The sequence below is a fragment of the Neolamprologus brichardi genome, chromosome 4, assembly GCF_056152115.1.
Source record: "Neolamprologus brichardi isolate AB-2024 chromosome 4, ASM5615211v1, whole genome shotgun sequence".
NCBI lineage: Eukaryota > Metazoa > Chordata > Actinopteri > Cichliformes > Cichlidae > Neolamprologus > Neolamprologus brichardi.
This window is the reverse complement of record NC_142107.1, coordinates 15,998,352-16,016,888: the sequence shown is the minus strand read 5'-3', so window position 1 is coordinate 16,016,888 and position 18,537 is coordinate 15,998,352. Positions and strand designations below refer to the sequence as shown.

Genomic DNA, 18,537 nt, shown 5'->3' with positions numbered 1-18,537 from the left:
TGGTGCCAAAGTGACTGTGCAAACAGATGCATCCAGGGCTGAATGAAGCTGAGTGCAGATGAGCATTTGTAAACAACCCCTATGTCGTCATGCAGCCTAACTTATTTAGGGGAAAGTAAATTCAGACCAGAACCTTACAGTGGATCGAGGCTTCCAAGAAGAACAGATTTTTTTTAGCGTGATTAGGGATAAACTGTGTTTAGTCCTCAGACTCACGACACACTCTGCCCCTAACACTCACTTTCTCCCTGCTGGAGTAAATGCCAGCATCACATGCACTGCCACGCAAACAAATGCATGTCAGCACGTTTTCCTTGTTTAAACCTGCAATTAAGACTTTAAAAGAATTCACATTATTCCGATGACGCCCATTAATCTAAAAATGAAAAGGTGTTAGACTATACCTCTGATCTTTAACTGATATAAACACGGGAAATATGAGGTGTAAATTGAAGGTTTAATTTCTTGGTTAGAGTAACAGTGGTATGTAAAAGTGTCTGCCTCTTCCTGATAGTCGTATGTTTGTCACATTTAAATGTTTCAGATCATCAAACAAATTTAAATACTAGACAAAGATAACATAAGTAAACACAAAATGCAGGTGTTTGTTATTGGGGGAAAAAAATCCAAACCTATTTCCTGTGTGAAAAAGGGATTGCCCCCTAAACCTAGTAACTGGTTGGGCCACTCTTAGCAGCAGCAACTGCAATCTAGTGTTTGTGATAACTGGCAATGAGTCTTTTGCTGCCCTGTGGAGGAATTTTGGCCTACTCATCTTTGCAGAACTGTTGTAATTTAGCCACTCTGGAGAGTTTTCGAGCATAAACCACCTTTTTAAGGTCATACCACAGCATCTCAATCGGCTTCAGATCAGGACTTTGACTAGGCCACTCCAAAGTCTTTGTTTTGTTTTTCTTAAGCCATTCAGAGGTTGACTTGCTGGTTTGGTTTGGATAATTGTCCTGCTGCAGAACTCCAGTGCACTTCAACTTATGGTCACGAACAAATGGCTAGACATTCTCCTTCATGTTTTGGTAGACAGCAGAATTCACAGTTCCATTTCCAGGTCCCCAGGCAGCAAAGCAGCCCCAGACCATCACACTACCACCACCATATTTTACTGTTGGTACAATGTTTCTTTCCTGAAATGCTGTGTTTGTTTCACGTCACATGTGACAGGATTGTCAGGGATCATCAAGCTGTTTTTTAGCAAATGTGAGACAAGCCTTTGTGTACTTTTTGGTCAGCAATTGTTTTCTCCTTGAGCTCTCCCATGGGTGGCATTTTTTCACAGTCTCTTTATTCTTCTCTTCTTCTTATTGTTGAATAATGAACTCTGACCTTAACTGAGGCAAGGGAGGCCTGCAGTTCTTTGGGTGTTGTTCTGGGGGTTTTTGTGACCTCTTGGATGAGTCATCGCTGCACTTTTGGGGTAATTTTGGTCAGCCGACCACTCCTGGGAAGGTTCACCACTGTTCCATGTTTTCGCCATTTGTCGATAATGTTTCTCATTGTAGTTTGCTGGAGTCCCAAAACTTTAGAAATTAGTTTGTGAAATTATGCTGTGACGCAGATATGGATGACGGAGAACATTCATCCAGGGTATATGATAGTTTAAAATAAATTTTTGACAAGAGATTGTGTCTTGATTAGCTACAACAGATGTGCAGCATAGGTGAACCTGAAATATCTAAGCTGTCAGAATTGTTCATCCAACCTGGATGGCCTGTGCAGACCCAAGTTTACATGACAAAATGGTAAGTATAATACATAAAATCTCCTTCTGTTTGTTTCTTTATCTGCAAACTCCTCTGCTTAACACCATAGGTTAAGCAACCAAACCTCACCTGGCTAAAATGACCCATTTTTAAAAAACATTTATACACCTGTAAATTGTTACAGATGCATCAAATCATTTTTATTTTGCAACAGTGACATCAAATTTATAGCCACAAAAGCTGAATTGATATGATGATGCATTATGATGCGATCACATTGCCTCCCAACATTCTAGCAACAGGCTAAAATTATTTTTGACCTTTTTGCACCCATCACATCTTATAAGAGCATTCTAGTTTTAAAATACCTGGTTGCTTCTCATTTATGGTGATAAAAGTTTAATTATAACTGCCTAGCAACCACCAAGCAACATGTTAAAGCGACCAAATATTAGCACATAAATAACACCTACCACACATTTCCCCCCTCCAGGGTGATCAAGAAACACACAAATAGGCCAAACAATACTGTAGCATGGACATGTGGTAGTTAAATAAATAAAACTGGTTTCCTAGTAGCAGCTATCTGTTTTCTAGATCTCTGTGTATTAAAGGAAATGTGGGGGATTTGTTTTTTGTTTTTTTAATGATCAATCATTTAAGTATATGATTCATGAATACCTGTGCCCCTGCTTTTAATTGTTCCTTACTTAAAGTTCGCCTCAATGGCCTTAAAAACACCCCTTAAGGACTTTGATTTTGTGATTTATACAATTTAATGCAATTTCATGACATAAAACAGACTGGCAATCTGCGAGACAGTGGGCTGTGAGATTAACGTAATACTGAAATTCACTGATTGTAAAGTAAACCAATCTTTCATGAATTTGATCAGTTTTCAGAAGCAAGCAGAGGGGGTGGTTGCATGAATGAGCACTTTGTGTTCCAAGGACAACGTGACAAATTCTGAATGTCTTACCGGACAAAGGAACACAGTCAACGGTGTAATCACTGGAACAACATCTCTGTCTCCAGGGCAATGCTTTCACAAGAAGTGCAGCGAGTGTGTGCTGTTCTACTGCAGCACCTCAATTAGCTGAAAAGCAATGATAAAAGACTGAGACAAGCGGGAACAAGGAAAATAAACACTTTACAAGAACTCTGGGGATTGAAGTTATACTTAATTTACAGAGTGGCCACTTTCAATCTAGTTGTGAAACTGAAGTACAACTGCTGCTGTTTTGTAAAGGTTAGACTCTTTTTCATGATGACTTTATGTTGCTAGATAGTTGTACTATTGTTGACATTTTTCTGCTTGGTCCAAGCCTTTTGTAACACTGACTAATAAACTAACACACTCATGCGATACTTAGTATCCCTGCCTTTTGCATGTATAGCACAGAGTTTTCAGTTCTTATTAGCTGACAGAGTCAATGATAACTGCAAAGGAAATAACGTAGCATACAGTTTCCTGTATTATCTGATTAAACTTAATGTTCTTGAACATCACAGTTCTCAGTATCTTTGACTGGCTGTAAGTAACCACCAGAAATTATGCCGATGTAGCTACTTTGTTTCTTTGTAAGTGGAACAAGAGACTAATGTTCAGCACTCTTAAAGGGCAGGAGTACTAACTGAGACACGACGAAGCACAAAAAGCACAGGTACTGTACTTCTTCTTCTCTTAGATATTAATGAAGTATATGTTTTATGTCCTTGAATACTGTGTTTTACTTTGTTACTGTATTCCTCCTTCCCTCAGGTAAGCAGTAAATTCACACTCTATGTATGACTCCTGTATGGGCAAAAAGGTTGTTGTTGTAGGGTAATTTAAATACTTAAGATCCCTGAGCTCCAGTTCAGCTATAAAATGATGATATCCCAATAATTGCATATTTCTTCTTGAAACACCATTGCTTTTAAATAAATGAGTTTCTAACTTGGCCTATTATCTTGTAACAATGTAATGTTTGGCAAAATGAGCTATTAGTTGCAATAATCTTATAGTGTTACTTTTTATGTTACTGACATGTCTCATAATCCGGATTTCTGCTTTAAACTGTAAACAATTTGCATTATAATACTTAATCTCCTTAACCAAACTCCCACTGCTTTTTCAGAGTACATTCAGCAGGACAATGCAAGCGATTTTTATTGTACTGCATTTATTGTAATGTTTCCCCAAGCTGATTACAAGCTTTGTCGTATTCCAATTTCTTCCTCGTGCGTGTAACAAAGTAGAAATCCACCAGTACGCTACGTTTGGGGTTATGAATGTAACCTTTGTTTTCTTTCTTTCTGAGAGACGGAGCATTGCATTTCATCTTCATTAAAGAAAACATAAACAGAACATTATCATTACTTTCTCATTTAATTTTCTCTTTAGTTTATAAAAATGTGTCAAAATGTATTAAAACACAATACTTTTCTCAGGAATCATACAAAGCCACAGCAGAAATTGTATATACAGGCATCTGTCTTCACCCCTATCAAGACTTCAATTGTTTCTGGTGTTGCTCTCAACAGTTACTGTTTAATCAGCTGGAGAAACACCAAAGCTACTTTGAACTTTGCAGGTGTTATGAAGGTCAGTAATGGGTTGAAAGCCAGTTCTGATCAGTTCTGATTGAAATGAATTGAGCAAGAGCGCCTAAAAATGTTGCATGTCAAAGCTTTTGAATCACAATAAGAGTTTAAGAGTAAAGCAAGTCGTGCAACTTGCAACATTTAGTTGGAAAGGAGGTTTGGAAACTTTCTGTGTACCCCAGAGTTTCAGCAATACAAACTCAGCTTTTGCCCTATTATTTCACAACCTGATGTCTTTGACAGATTATACATTGATCCCAGACAAATCAACTTACCATCACTGGGTTGTCTGAACCCAACATTAAATTAGGTTATGGTTAGGGGTCCTTTGGCCATTAAAAAAACACATCATTTAAAACAATGAGCTGGATTGTTTTAGATTGTGGTGAGACAATAAACCAAACTGGGAAATACAGCTTAAGTAACAAGACCCATGCATTTAAAGTTCAAATATACTTTGCCCAGACAGGATACTACATCTCAGAAAAACATAACATTGGTAGCTGTTTTGTCTTTCACCCCAAAAACTAATCTAAAAATAATGCCGCCCAGTGATCCTGTTACAAACTAATGTGTGGAATGTAGAGGAGGAGGAATGCATGCCTATTTTGTGCGTGCATCATCACAAAAGCACTTTGTCTGTCCTGTGACAAAACTTTAGGTTACCTGTATATTTTTTTCATGTTGTTTTGAACAGGTAAGTAAGTTAAGGTAGAGGTTAGGTAAGTTAGGGACAACTAGTTATGTTGGGAATAGGTTTAGGTAGGATTAGGTTGATTGGATGGTTAAAATTAAGCATTGCATAAAAGGGTTAAGTTTCTGGTTGGAGTTAAGCAAAACAAAATTGGGGGACAGACTGCTACAAAAATGTTCTGTTGATTCATGATGAATATTTTGAGATTTCGCCATTCACAGAGAAGTCCATAACAAATCAGGCTGTGTATTACGCCATTCTTCTGATGAATTACTGTGTATATTTTGCACCATGATGTCCTGGAGATTCATTGGACTCCTTTTTGGAGGGTATAAAAAATTAAGTCCACCAAACGTTCGTAATTGATTTTAGTATGAAGGCTTAGCTTGAGGTTTGGATAAGGTTTGGATCAAGTTGAACGTTAAGACAGGACTCCAGGAAACAATCATAAATCAAAGTAATGTCCTCTAAAGTGATGAAAACACGAGTTTGTGTGTGTGTTCGTGTGTGTGGGGGTGTCCCTCGCGCCCCACCTCCCTGTCCTCCATCCAATCAGAGCACAGAACGGCCACTCGGGCCTCGCGACCATGGAGCGGCAGCAGCAGCAGCAGCGGGGAGCGGAGTGAGGAGACAGTGGGGGAGGGTCACGTGTGTACACACTGTAGAGCTCAGCAGTAGTAATGCCTGTAACGGTCGGCCCCCTTTCAGATCCAGCCTCGTCCGAAAAGTTGATAGATGCGAAGCGAAACAACTGAAATCCACTAAAACGTGTTTTTTCCCCTCCCGCTGTTTTACTTTTCACGAGCGCAAGTCTTTTTTTTTCCATACCCAAATGAAACGACTGAGAAATGCCAGTGGAAATGCTACATCAAAACCCAATGCCTCCCTAGGGTTGTCACCGATCCAAGCCTATACGTTTGTGGTGAGTTCTCTTCTCGTTTCCATTGTTTCATCTCGACAAATGCGAAAGGTATCGGTCTCTGGCTTTCACCTGAAAGTGGGAAGAAGTGAATTTACACCGCTGGGGATGACTAGATGCGAGAGTGAGTAGTCGAGGTTGTGCCAACAAAGAAAGGGGGTGGAATAAATAATGGTAAAGTCGTGACAGCTATCCTCGCTTTCATCTGCCTGGTCAAGTGTAATGACACGGCGTGAAGAAAAATAAATAAACCCCCCCCTCCAACTCCATTAGCTGATGTTTTCTTAGCTTTGTTCAGCTCCAGAAGTTTCACAATTTCAGCGACGGGCTTGTATTTGGAAAACAACACCTGACGAGGAGGTTTCTCACGGGATCAGCTTTCTGAGGTGCAGGGGAGAAAAAAGTTGTATCATTTTGATCAAAAAGCCTCTCAGGTAATCTGCTCTTTATATGAATAATCATTTCCAATCTGTTGTTGATACCTTATGTTGGGAGCTAAAACTAGTGGCTCTGTTAACTGTGAGGAATATGTATGTTATGACAAGCTGCAACATGAGCACAGCTTTGTTACCTAGGTCTGAATGCGCTCCCTTATATCCATGCCTACACATATAGAGTCTTGTAGTGCTAAACCATTAAGATACACACAAAAAATAGTCTTAATCTTAATTTTAATGAGGTGTTACACCCAACTTTGGGTTTGTTTTGACAGATCGTGTGTCTTTGCTTTACCTACTTCAGTCCTTTTTTTACTTCATCATTGCTTTTAGCAGATGCAGGAAGGTTATTACTGGTAATTACTATATTTTATCATTCATTTTGAAATGGGTGCCACTTCATTGCGAAGTAGCTCTAGCCACTAGTCAGTAGTGCTTGTCCCCCAAATGAAATGCTTCTTAAGACTCGGTCTTTGCACTTGTTGTCATCAACTTCATCCATGTGACCGGAGGGCAACTGGGCGTGTGTGGCTGTGGCTTAATGACAGTAAGCCTGCTTTGTGCTGACCATTGAACTCTTGACTTTGTTGAAGCCGTTGACAGTTCAGCAAGTTGCCGGAAAAGAAGCCGGGAAGTCTGCAGAGACTCAGACCGACCTATGTTTGACCAGACTCTGTTACACTAGAACTCAATAAGAGGAACTACTGTTTCCTCAAAGATAATCAGGTGATGTTTGACACCCCTTGTGAAGTAGATAATCCATTAAAGCATCAGTGATGCGCTCATTAATCAAGAAAGCAGATCTCTATCGTTTGCAGGAAAATGTGCAGTTTAAAAGCTTTCAGACTCAAGCTATTTTGCCTCCACTGTACAAAAACTGATAACAATTTGTACAATTTGTGCATAGAACCTTTCTCCAGGGCTTGAATTGGAATGCAATAAGTTACTTTGTAGATTTGTGGGTTATTAAAGAAACTTATGTGCTGTATTGTGTCACCTGTCACGTCTGATGTTGCTGCATAGCAACAATATCTGAGGGTGATGGCCCCCCTCAGAGTGTGGGTTATTTTGAATATAAAGATTGTACTTAATGTACCATTTTATATCAACGCTGTAGTTATACAATACATACATAACAATAAACCAATGCCCACATTAATAAATCAGCAGTTATGATTCAATAATATCGTATATATGATGATAAGAATAACGCTTGCTTTAATTTTAGATACTTGAAGCATATTTTTTATATATTTTTAACAGTCTAAATACTTGGAAAACAAATAGTCCATGCAAAAACAATCTTCAGTGATGTCCAATATATTCAAAGCCAATTTTCTAAACTGTTTATTTCTAATCAAATATTATGATTTCCGTCCCGTGGACAGCCGTTTGAAAAAGCCCCGGAAACACCCCTGCACAAAAACGTGCAAAAACGAGTGGCGTAATCTTATTTTCTGGCTGTAGTACATCCTGCTGCTGCTGTGTTGCTGTAGACATGGCTACAGAATCATGTGACATCACTCGCAGCTTTCTGAGAAGGGCCTGTAAATTCCAGTAAGGATATACGAGGGGTGTGCGCCCAGTATGTCACACTGCTCCCATCAGGCGGTGATATCTGGCTTCAGAACGCTGAGACGTCAAGCACGTGGGCGTCACTGTTACACGATCGTGTTTGGTGGGGCCGAAGCAGGGCTGCCCCCTCTGGGGATAATAAACTTAACCACTTTTGACATGGCGTAGTGCAAAAAGTTCAGACAAGGTTTAACCAAGTATACAACTGCAGTCAAAGTCACGTTCAAGAGTTTTCAGCTTAGGCTATAGAGCTCTCTCCTGGTTTGCATGCTTGTAGCAGTAGATGTAAATGAATGAATAGTTATATCTCCTGTTAGCACAGCTTATAATTAATGTAGCATAAAAGAAGGGAACTGTGATGGGCATGTTCTCTAAGGAACGGTCCTTGAAAGACTTTATTCAACAACCGTATGAAAGGAAAATAAAGTGACAAGTTACCATTCTCCTTGGAAATTAATAAAAGATAATATGCATACTTCAATGACTGCATGAGCTTAGCCCTGACCACAACTGCTCTGACAGCGCTCGTGCCGTAATAACAGCTGGGTGTAGTGTCTCTCTCTGACCTTCACTCAACCCCAACAACGTCACCTCCAGCTGTAGCCTTGACAGGCTCCAAAATGGGCTAGAAAATGAAATGGCCCTCATTACGCTGAATCAAAACAGACGTGGATCATGCAGCATGAAGCTGTTCTGCCTCCGAGTCAGGGGTGGACGTTTTCTTACACCCCGCTTGTTTTTCCCTCAGCTGAGTAGAAAACTAGTGATTTCATTATCGTGGGCTGCTGGCAAAACGCGCAGAGCTAAAGTGCACTGACTTTCACGACATGAGCGGTTGTTGCCTAGAGTGAATGAATGCTTATGGTAAACAGCGAGCAGTCCAAAAGGATTATTGTCTTTTGGTCATATTTTTTAATGCATAATATTGTCTGAGAAAATCAGCGATGGTTGTTTTACTATGCATTTTCAGTGCGATCCCTCTAAAGCTTTGTTTATGGTCACAGCATTGGTTTTTGTGCACTCCACAAGTCTCCACAGCCTCACAACTATTTGACACCGGCATTTGAGGTGTGCAGTCGTCTTCTGCATACCAGGTGTCAGAGCTCAGAAAAAACAAACAAACCTCAGCATCAATGCTGGAAAAAGTCAAAACAGGAAGCAAAGGAGTCACAGAGTTTTCTCCAGAAAGTCTCATTTTTTTTCCAAGCTGTTGCAGTGTCTCTCTGTGTATATCGTCTGTGACTTTCTGCACTGATACATCACTGAAATGGCGGTTAAGACCAACACGATCGTGAAATCGTGTCTCCAACATGGTCACGCCAATCGCACCACAGTGGCAAAAAGGCTGTTACTGTTGTCATTCACGAAGGCGATAACAGCAAGCATGAACGCCTCCGTTATTTTTTCTCTCGCATGACGTGCAGCCTTTTTCCTACTGTTCAAAAAGAATAGAAGCAGAGAGAAAATGCGACCCGTAAATGGAGAAAAATATCATTACGCCAGCATTGCTTCCTCTCGCAGTGCAATTATCGATACGCCGCTGTCAGATATCGATATTTTAATCAAACATGCAGATTCTGTAAGTGGATTTCCACAACAACAGCAGACAGCTCCTATTAACTCTGCTTTGGAGGGTTACAACAATACGGCTCCGATTCCCTACGGAGATTATTAATGGGGCTTTTTCTTCTGGAGTTGTTGAGCACCACTGCATCCTGAGCGACTTTGTGATTCCCACCATCTATGTGTCCGCAACAGAAAAGCACGACTGTGTCCTCATGGAAGGAGTGCTGTCCAGAAGGTCACTAAATTTGTTCCTGAAAAGCAAACTAAGATCTGTTTTTGGCCCGATGAGCACTCCTTTGGATGGGAAGAGTGTCCGGGGAATAAACTGAGATGCATATCAGGGATTTTCCTGAGGGTTTTTGGCATCCCACAGATGGTTTTAAGGGAAATGGAAAGAAAACTCACCAGCAGTGTTACAGAATTATACTTTTAACCTGTTTTCTTAACTTGGGATTCACGTTCTCAAGCATAATAGACTTTTTTTAATAAGATATTCATAAATATAAGATAATTAGATAGAAATAAATTAGAAACCTACACAAAGTGCAAATGTCAGAGTCATACATACGAGAGAGAACAGTTGCCCTCTTTTTTTAACAACTCCTGCAGCTATCAGAAGCTGTAGAGTGAGCCAATGTGTTAATGACAGGGAGTTGTATATAGAAACGTCTGTATACAGCAGGTGCTAATTAATGAGGACTGCCAGCCACATCGCAGTGAGTCCTCTTTAATAATCACAAACTTCCCCTTAGGTCATTTTCTCTGTAAGTGATGAAAGGTTGTGGGAGGAAGCAAAGGGTGAATAAGCTTACTGTACTTCTTAGGATAAGGAAGCATTGTGGTGGTGGTGGTGAGGGGGGTTTAGCACGAATCGATGAAAAGAGGAGCACTGGTTATAGTGTGCTTTTTTTTTTCAAGGTCTGCTTTCGTCAATGAGTCACCAAGCTGCTGGTGTTTGAGAGCAGTGTTTACAAGTGGGCCGACCAGTGCTCCCGACTCGGTGAAGATTGCCCTCCTCCCGATCCGCTTCTTGTCCGTCTCTGTGCTCCAGCCCCCACTACAGCCCCGTTGCAGCCAATTGGAGCAGCACAGAGGAGAGACTGAGTGTATCTGTGTGTGTGTGAGAGGCTTAAGGCCAAAACAGCCTCTCTGTAGTGGTGTTACGTAAGCACACAGAAGAATGTTTCTCCTTTACTGGCATCGTTATTCATTCCCTGAAAACAAAACTGCCTTCCTACACTTTGTTTCAGGGTGTTCTCGGGGAAAAAATCTCCAGAGAATTCTGCACAGATTAGCGGGGGTACTGTTTCCACGTAAAAATGTTATCGTCCCTTCCCAAAAGCAGTTTTGCATGTGGAAACATATCTGTCAATTTAGTTCTGAGGAAAGGAAATATTGTGGGATCTGAGTTACTTACTTTCGCTTATAATAATAATCTTCCTAAGAATGACCCCAGTTAATTATGTAAGGAAACATCTAAATCATCCAGCCCCATCAGCTTCACTCCTAAATGTTCCTGACGTCTACGCTGTCTCCCCCTTTCCTTTGTTTTTTGACCTTGTCCTGAACTCCAACCTACACCTCGTCCTTCGCTGACCCTTCACCAAAGCCTGCTTCACATTTCACTCTTTATAAATCTACCCATCGCCGCCTGCCCAGCCCCCAGGCAGCTTGGCAGTAACTTTGAACGGAAGATAAATGCTTTTGACTGGGCACCAAAGCTGTCTGTGAAATGTTCTTCTTTATCACGCTGCGTGTGAATGAAAAATATAAGGGCAGCTCTGCACAGTCAGCGGCGCTCTTGCATGCAACTGTAGGAGGGAGAACGAGGAGGCCGAGGCAGAGCGAGGGAGAGACGCCAAGGTGTCAAACAAACGCAGTTTTGTATTCTTCCACCAGAACAAAGGCCTCATTTGCTCTGGCCAGTGAGGAGAAATGGTGGGTTTTTGAGGCTGAGCTAGCAAATCAAACATATTGTGAGGCGTTTGTATTCAGTCAGTCAGATGCAGTGAAGTGAAATTAACAGTGTTACCCGTGGCATAATAGGCGAGACGTGGTGGACGTGTTTTTGTGTCGTGGCCTTGCTTAAAAAACAAATCGTTTTCATAAGATCAAGCAGAATAAACTCAGAGACCTTTTCATAAAAGCCATAAATATGACATAAAATAGAGATAGTTTTGGGTGATCTATGCTGTACACGCATAGATGACAAATTAAAGGAAAAGCCTGAACTCAGTGGCTCCCTTAAGCTGTTGAGCGTATTTCGTTGTGCACATTGTTTCGGTGCACTTGTTCCCTAAAGCCCAGTCCGCACATAAAGGGATTTACCTCTGACGGTTGCCTAGGTAATCCACTAATGTATTTAGTCATATGTCAACAGCTGTATCCTTTACTTCCACTGATTGTTGCTTCAGTCTCTCACCTAAAGGTGAGGTACATTTACCTCAATATTCGCCCCCTTTGTGTCACTAGTGGTTATTTTTCCCTGCCGTTACCACAAGTTGCTGAATTCATTGACATGTTATGGTCACTGCTAGGCCCTTCCTATGTCTGTGCCTGGAAATCCCTTTGCAAGACAAAATACAGTGACTGTTTTTATCCTATAATGAAACATTTCTGTCACAATGGTCGTCATCAAAGCCCCTCTAAAAGAAAGTCTGGCGACTTGACTGTTATTTCGACTCATGTCTGGGTTGTTATTTTAAAGCCCTTATCTAAATGAATGGGGAAAAGAGAATGACTGTCACTTTAACGTAAAAATTAAATTTTTATAATCAACAGTCAGATTCCAGGAAGAAAAGGTTTTAAAAGCTTCTTCCTCTTGAAAGCTGTATGCATCACGAGTGAGAAGGAGCTACTGTTCTTCTTCTACTGTAACCCTTCTACTCCAACAGAATTGGCTAATATGTTTCCTGTTTAAGCTGTTAATTGGCTCACCACTCATGCCCTCAATGGTGGCCACCATCATTAGCATTTCAGAGGTCCTTCACTGTTCCCTGTGTGTCACTAGAGTCGTCTTTTTTCAGGATTACGATGTCCTGATTCAAAGGGCACAAGAAGCCACTTAATGATTTGCTCTGTTTGATAATGACGGAGAGTTCAAATAGCAAACGTGCTATTCAGCTTTCTCTGGTAACCGTTCGATTGTTATTCGAAGCTCGCATTCAGTCCTAAACCGCTCTCTGATGACTCTGCATAGTTGTGGTACATTTATGGCACGCTTTATCTTTATCTGTTCTAATTTGCACTGCACCGTGTTTGGATTTATTATTCAAAGGAATTCCAAACATTACTCTTTAACGGTTATTAACCTCAGACTTTGCGCGTTTGTCCTGTTTGTACAGTGGCAGTTGGCAAAAGGCGTGTAGGTGCATTACCTCCAGCTTCTGACAGTGGAAGCACGTGACGAGGGAAATTCATATATGTTGAACAAACACAAAGAAAACAAAAGACACACAAACTTTAGGATGTTGTGAACTTTATGGTTTTTGAGAAGAATCTAAACTAATCCTTATAGCAAAGCTTAAGAGTTTAATGAATCTGCCAGGAATTCTGTTATTTTTACCTTTATCATACACATATCTCATTAATAACATTAATGACTAATTCTTTTCTCCTTGATTCTGTCCACAGTCGACCTGTTGAGAGTGCTTGATCCGTGTCAGAGCCCAGCGATGTGGATCTGCATGGTTTACAATGAGACGGACACCAGCGTGGACTTCCGGCTCTGCCGGGACTTTGGCCTCATCCTGTCAATCCTCTCCCTCATCTACCTCCTGGTGTGTTTCCCACTGGGCCTGTGCTACAATGTGCTGCTGGTCGTGGTCAACCTCTCAAACAAGGTGTCCATGACCATGCCTGATGTCTATTTTGTCAACATGGCCATTGCGGGTCTCGTGCTCAACCTGGTGGCGCCCGTGGAGCTGCTGAGCTCCACCTTCACCCGCTGGCACGTGTGGGACTATAACAACGAGGTTTACATCACCCTACTCATCCTCTTCAACATCTCGTCTCTGGTTATCATGTATTCCACCACGCTGCTCAGTCTGGACTACTACATAGAGCGCGCGCTGCCTCGCACGTACATGTCGAGTGTGTATAACACCAAACACGTGTGCGGGTTTATCTGGGGCGGCGCAGTGCTCACGAGCTTCTCCTCACTGCTCTTTTATGTGTGCAACCACATCTCCACCAAGATGGTCGAATGCTCCAAAATGCAGAACAAGGAGGCAGCGGACTCGATCATGATGTTCATCGGCTACGTGGTGCCCGCCCTGGCTGTGCTTTACGCTTTTGTGCTCATTCTGCGCATCAGGAAGGAATCGACACCATTGGATCAGGACTCTGCTCGCTTGGACCCTTCCATACACAGGTTGCTGCTAGCTTCAGTCTGTGTGCAGTTCGTACTGTGGACTCCGTACTACATGACTCTTTTAGTACATACTGTAGTTGTTGCACCGGGATACATTAGCAGTGCACGTTACTTACCTACCTATTATTTCTTGAGGTGCGTATCTAAACTGTTGGCGTTCTCCAGCAGCTTTGCAATGCCTCTTATGTACAGGCAGATGAACAAAAACTTCTCCAACAAGCTCCAGCGGCTGCTCAGGAGGCTGCATTGCAGAGACCAGTCCTGCCCTCGTGAACGCTCAACAGTGCAGCAAGTGGTGACGTGAGATCCCCCGCCCCCCTTGCTTGCATTTTCCACTTCTCGGCCTAGCCAGCACTTATCTCCCCTCTATAGCACCAGTATCTGACAGGGATCTCTCACAACCCCGGACTGTTTTGAGAGCGACGTAGCTAACTCTGGAATTTCCCGTCACCTTCCCGGATTTTAATCTGTTCTATCTAGGTCTGCAATGATGGGACAATGCAAACAAAAGCCACTAAGTGCTGTTTTTTTTTTTTTGTTTTTGTTTGTTTATTTTTAATACATTTCTCCACCAAGAAACTCAGGCTTCTAGTTCAAGGGTAGTAAATTGGGAACAATCATCCAATAACTACCGAGGACAGAGTTTCACAACAAAAAAATCCAGTTTTTCCGCGTCCTCCTTTGGGAGTGGGTGTGGTTTTTGTGCCTACATTTCACCTCTAACACACAAGCAGATCCAATAAGCTATAAAAGTTTAATTATCAAATGCAGCCAAGTTACTTAGTTTTTTAACAGAACCCTCTCCACCCCTGCAATGATGGTGGCTGGTATACCCATAAGCAACCACCACTAATGAACGGTGTGCGTGCCAGTGGAAATCAGTGTTTACCGCCCTCAAACTATAAGCCTCGGCCACTTCTTTTTTTTATTTAAACTCATTTTTCCTTCTGCTTTAATTTGTTTTGATTATCAGATTAAATAATCTTCACATGTTGAAGATGGAGTACAATATTAAGCGTGTCTTGGATGCACACCAATACTACCCCGTGGCTAGAACTAAGTACTCAGATTAAGATATGTTCCCATTTTAATTTCAAAGATTGTATTCTGAAGTTTTGATCCACTCAAACATACAAAGAGATTATTTTTACGTCTGTCAAGCTCCACTATATATATACAGACACACACACACACACACACACATCTACACCACTTTGAAATCACACAGAACTAAATGGAACACTCACGTAAAGCTTGTATTCAGGGTTCAGACATAACCGGTATACCTCGTGTGATCTCTGCTGATTATAACACAGGGTCACAGAGAGAGCCCTGAGGGGTTGTCATGCACAGGCCACAAGACTCATGACTGGCTGTGAGGTTTTTGCACACTAACAGTATCAAAAACCTTCTTAAACATATGAAAAGCCCACTTGATGAGCACCTGGAAGCAGTGTGTACGATACAGAAGAGTTTGAACTTTAATGCTGCTCACATGCACATTATTATCAAAGCTGCTTTGCTTCCTTGCCTGCCATGGTGAACGGTGAACAGAACAATCTGTTGGCGATGAATCCCAGCCATCAGAACTAAAAACACGTTCTAGCATTCGGTCTGCTGCTTCACTGCATTCGTTTGCATATTGAATTAAAGGGCCAGTTTGTTAATCAGCCTGTGAAATGATACAGCAGCAAGGTGGGGCGTCCACTCGAAGTTAAATGGAGACGGGCGCACTCTGATATGAATCGTATGTTTGTATTCAGTTTTAATTTACACCTTCAAGCACGCATTAACTCTGTTAATGACCCAAAGCTGAGCTGAAATGTTTGAAGTATTTGGGCGAGTGCGCTTTTGCTGTAAAATGTGAAGGAATGCCAGATGTACTAACAGGTTTGACCCTTTTTTTCTGTCAAGATTATAACAAAGTCACATACACACTCTCTATTTTTCCAAGCATTTCATGCGCTTCCATCGTTACATGCATATGGATTCGGTCAGTGGGAAATAGTATTCAACTAAAACGCATAATGTGCTGCCCCACAAAATCCTTGAATGGATTGTTTTTGGCACAGTTAATCATTATTTGCTCTCAGTTCAGTGTCCTAATGTGAACTGAGCATTTAGAAATGAAGAGCAAACACTGGACTGAATTTCTAAAAGTCCTTTTTTTTTGTTAAACGTAGCATAGAAATGCTACGTTTTGTAATTATAAGTTCATTCCTCTGAAAAACGTACTTAAATTGAACTTATGCAGTTCATGTGATATACGATCAACTGCATGTAAGTGTTATGAAAAGATATCCAAACAGAGGGTGCTCATAATTAATCTTTTTTAGCATAAGTCCTGAAGCTGCACCAAACGACACTAAGAGAATGACAATCACGTAGAGATTCCAGTAGCTAAATAACTGCACTGTTTTGCTTCAAAACACCATCGAGTTTTTCTGAATTGCTTGAAGATGATGTGTGCATGTGCTGCCTAACTTTGCCTGATCAGTTTTCTTTAACCACTGCTGCAATTTCATCCATTAGTCTGTTTTTTTAAAAATGTTTTTTAACTATCCAACGCCAATCCCTCTGCAGAATTAATGATCAGCGGTCACTACATGGAGTGATTGCGTGATGTTCACAACTAGAAACTAAAGCGCGATCAAAGCTCGAATCACACCTAACTCAGATGGCTGCTCGTGTCTGAGAATGGTTTATTATTTCAGAGGCGGCCAAAACCTCGCGTCGGCGCAAAGAAACAGCCCTAAGAGTTCTTGTATGTTGAACGAGTACAGATACATTTTAGTTATTTGAACAACCAAACCTCAAACATCCAGATGAATCCACATTCAGATGTTATGCTTTTGTGACTGTTTATACAAGTGTATATGTATAGTACAAAATGATTTGTATATATTGTATGTGAAAGTCTTGCAGGAGGACACCGTGCTCTTTGAAAAAATACAGTATTATTTTCTGAGAGATATATTTAGATTCTGTAAGTACTCTACTGTCAGCTGAGTCAAAGACTGATTAAACAATAAACTAAAATGGATATAACCGCTCCTTCCTGTCTCAGTGAAATCTTACCATTCGTATGGTCATGTGAACAATGTTTCTGTTTGTCAGATGTTTGTATTATTTTTAAATACTGAACATGGTTGTGTTTTGAATCCATAGATCTGAGCTTACGTGGATGTTGGCTAAGTTAAAGTCATCTTGAGATGTTGGTTATTGGTGGACTGGTGGTGCATATGCATGTAAGCTGTTCATTAATGACACTAATGTCAGTAGTACCCCTGATTAGATGATGGGATGAGTGAATCAGCTCTGATGTAGGCATTTATATACTCACTGGCCACTTTATTAATTACACTTTGCTTGTACCACCACAATCTGCCTTCATTCTTGACAGTAAAGATTCAACGAGATGTTTTCGTGTTGTTTGTGTCACATTTTTAACCTACCATCTTAATGTTACAGCAAAGATAGAGGCTCGTCTTATTTTCGTGAGCCTGTGTAAAAGCCTCAGTGCACTTTTATAGCTGACCGAGACTGACACCTGGGGTTGTCTTCTCCTGTAGCCCAGCGGTCCCAAACCTTTTTTGCGCCACGGACCGGTTTATGCCCGACAATATTTTCATGGACCGGCCTTTAAGGTGTCGCGGATAAATACAACAAAATAAAACTAGTACCGGTACCGAAAAAAAGAAAATTTATTTATAACACACGTGAAAAGACCAAGGAAAACTGAGTAAATGATAAAAACGATAACAAAATAATGCTGAAAACCGATAAAAACCCTGAAAACTATACATTTCACACCTGAACCTCAACTCTTGCGGCCCGGTACCAAACGACTCACGGACCGGTACCGGTCCGAGGCCCGGGGTTTGGGGACTGCTGCTGTAGCCCATTATGTGGGACAACATGTTGTGCATTCAGATTCTTTTTTTTTTTTTGCCTTCCTGTCTGGATAGCTTGTTTTTTTGTTGTTGTTGTTGTTTTTTTCAGACCAGTTTCTATAAACCCGAGAGATGTTTTTACTGAAAAATCCCAGTAAATCAGCAATTTTTTTAAAATACTCAGACCAACAATCGCATGTCCAAAGTCACCTTTCTTTTCCATTCAAATGCTCAGTGTGGACTTCAGCAGGTTGTTTTCACCACTTCCACATACCTTAATGCACTGAGTTGCTGTCATATGATTGGCTGATTATTGGTTGATACTTGTCGTAACAGTGTATCCAGATGAAGCGGCTGGTGAGTGTAAAGGAGAATGCTTAAATACTACACATTTTAATGATGAAGGCTGCATAGAGTGAAAAGCATTGTTTTTTGTTTTCTTTTTTAAGGAAGACTGAGTGCATGTCTGCAACTTAATCCCACAGACCTTTATCAGATCTGGGAGGGGACTGTGAAAGTTGTGTAGGTTGTTCCGTATTTCTAAGCTGCAGTGAAAGCGATTGTGAACAATGCCACAGCTCCCCTCCTGCTTACCACATGGCTAACACCACATCGTTTGTGGAGGGACCCTTTAACCAGGACACACAGGCTGGGGAAAATAGCAACATTCCCAACATTCTGTGGGTCTGACAGTCCGAGGCTGCTGCTATTCTCTGTCACAAAACAATGTTGTGTAGGCATCTAATAACAATGCCCTCCACACTAGAGCTGCGCCTC

At 41.2% G+C, this 18,537-nt stretch overlaps 1 protein-coding gene across 2 annotated transcripts; it reads left to right on the top strand.

Moving 5' to 3' along the window:
- The first annotated feature begins 5,585 nt into the window (after positions 1 to 5,585).
- Positions 5,586 to 17,357, top strand: gpr146 (G protein-coupled receptor 146). 2 transcript variants are annotated; one of them, XM_006798165.2, is made up of 2 exons: positions 5,586 to 5,920; positions 13,129 to 17,357. In XM_006798165.2, exon 2 carries the CDS (start codon positions 13,170 to 13,172, stop codon positions 14,169 to 14,171), a length of 1,002 nt encoding a protein of 333 aa, XP_006798228.1. In that variant the 5' UTR covers positions 5,586 to 5,920; positions 13,129 to 13,169; the 3' UTR covers positions 14,172 to 17,357. The 2 variants fall into 2 exon arrangements, with proteins under 2 accessions (XP_006798228.1, XP_006798229.1); XM_006798166.3 differs by lacking the exon at positions 5,586 to 5,920 and adding an exon at positions 5,962 to 6,351.
- Positions 17,358 to 18,537: the final 1,180 nt, after the last annotated feature.

What these genes read in the sequence shown, in the direction of transcription:
- gpr146 (XM_006798165.2), top strand. Translation starts at nt 13,170, where the DNA reads ATGTGGATCTGCATGGTTTACAATGAGACGGACACCAGCGTGGACTTC.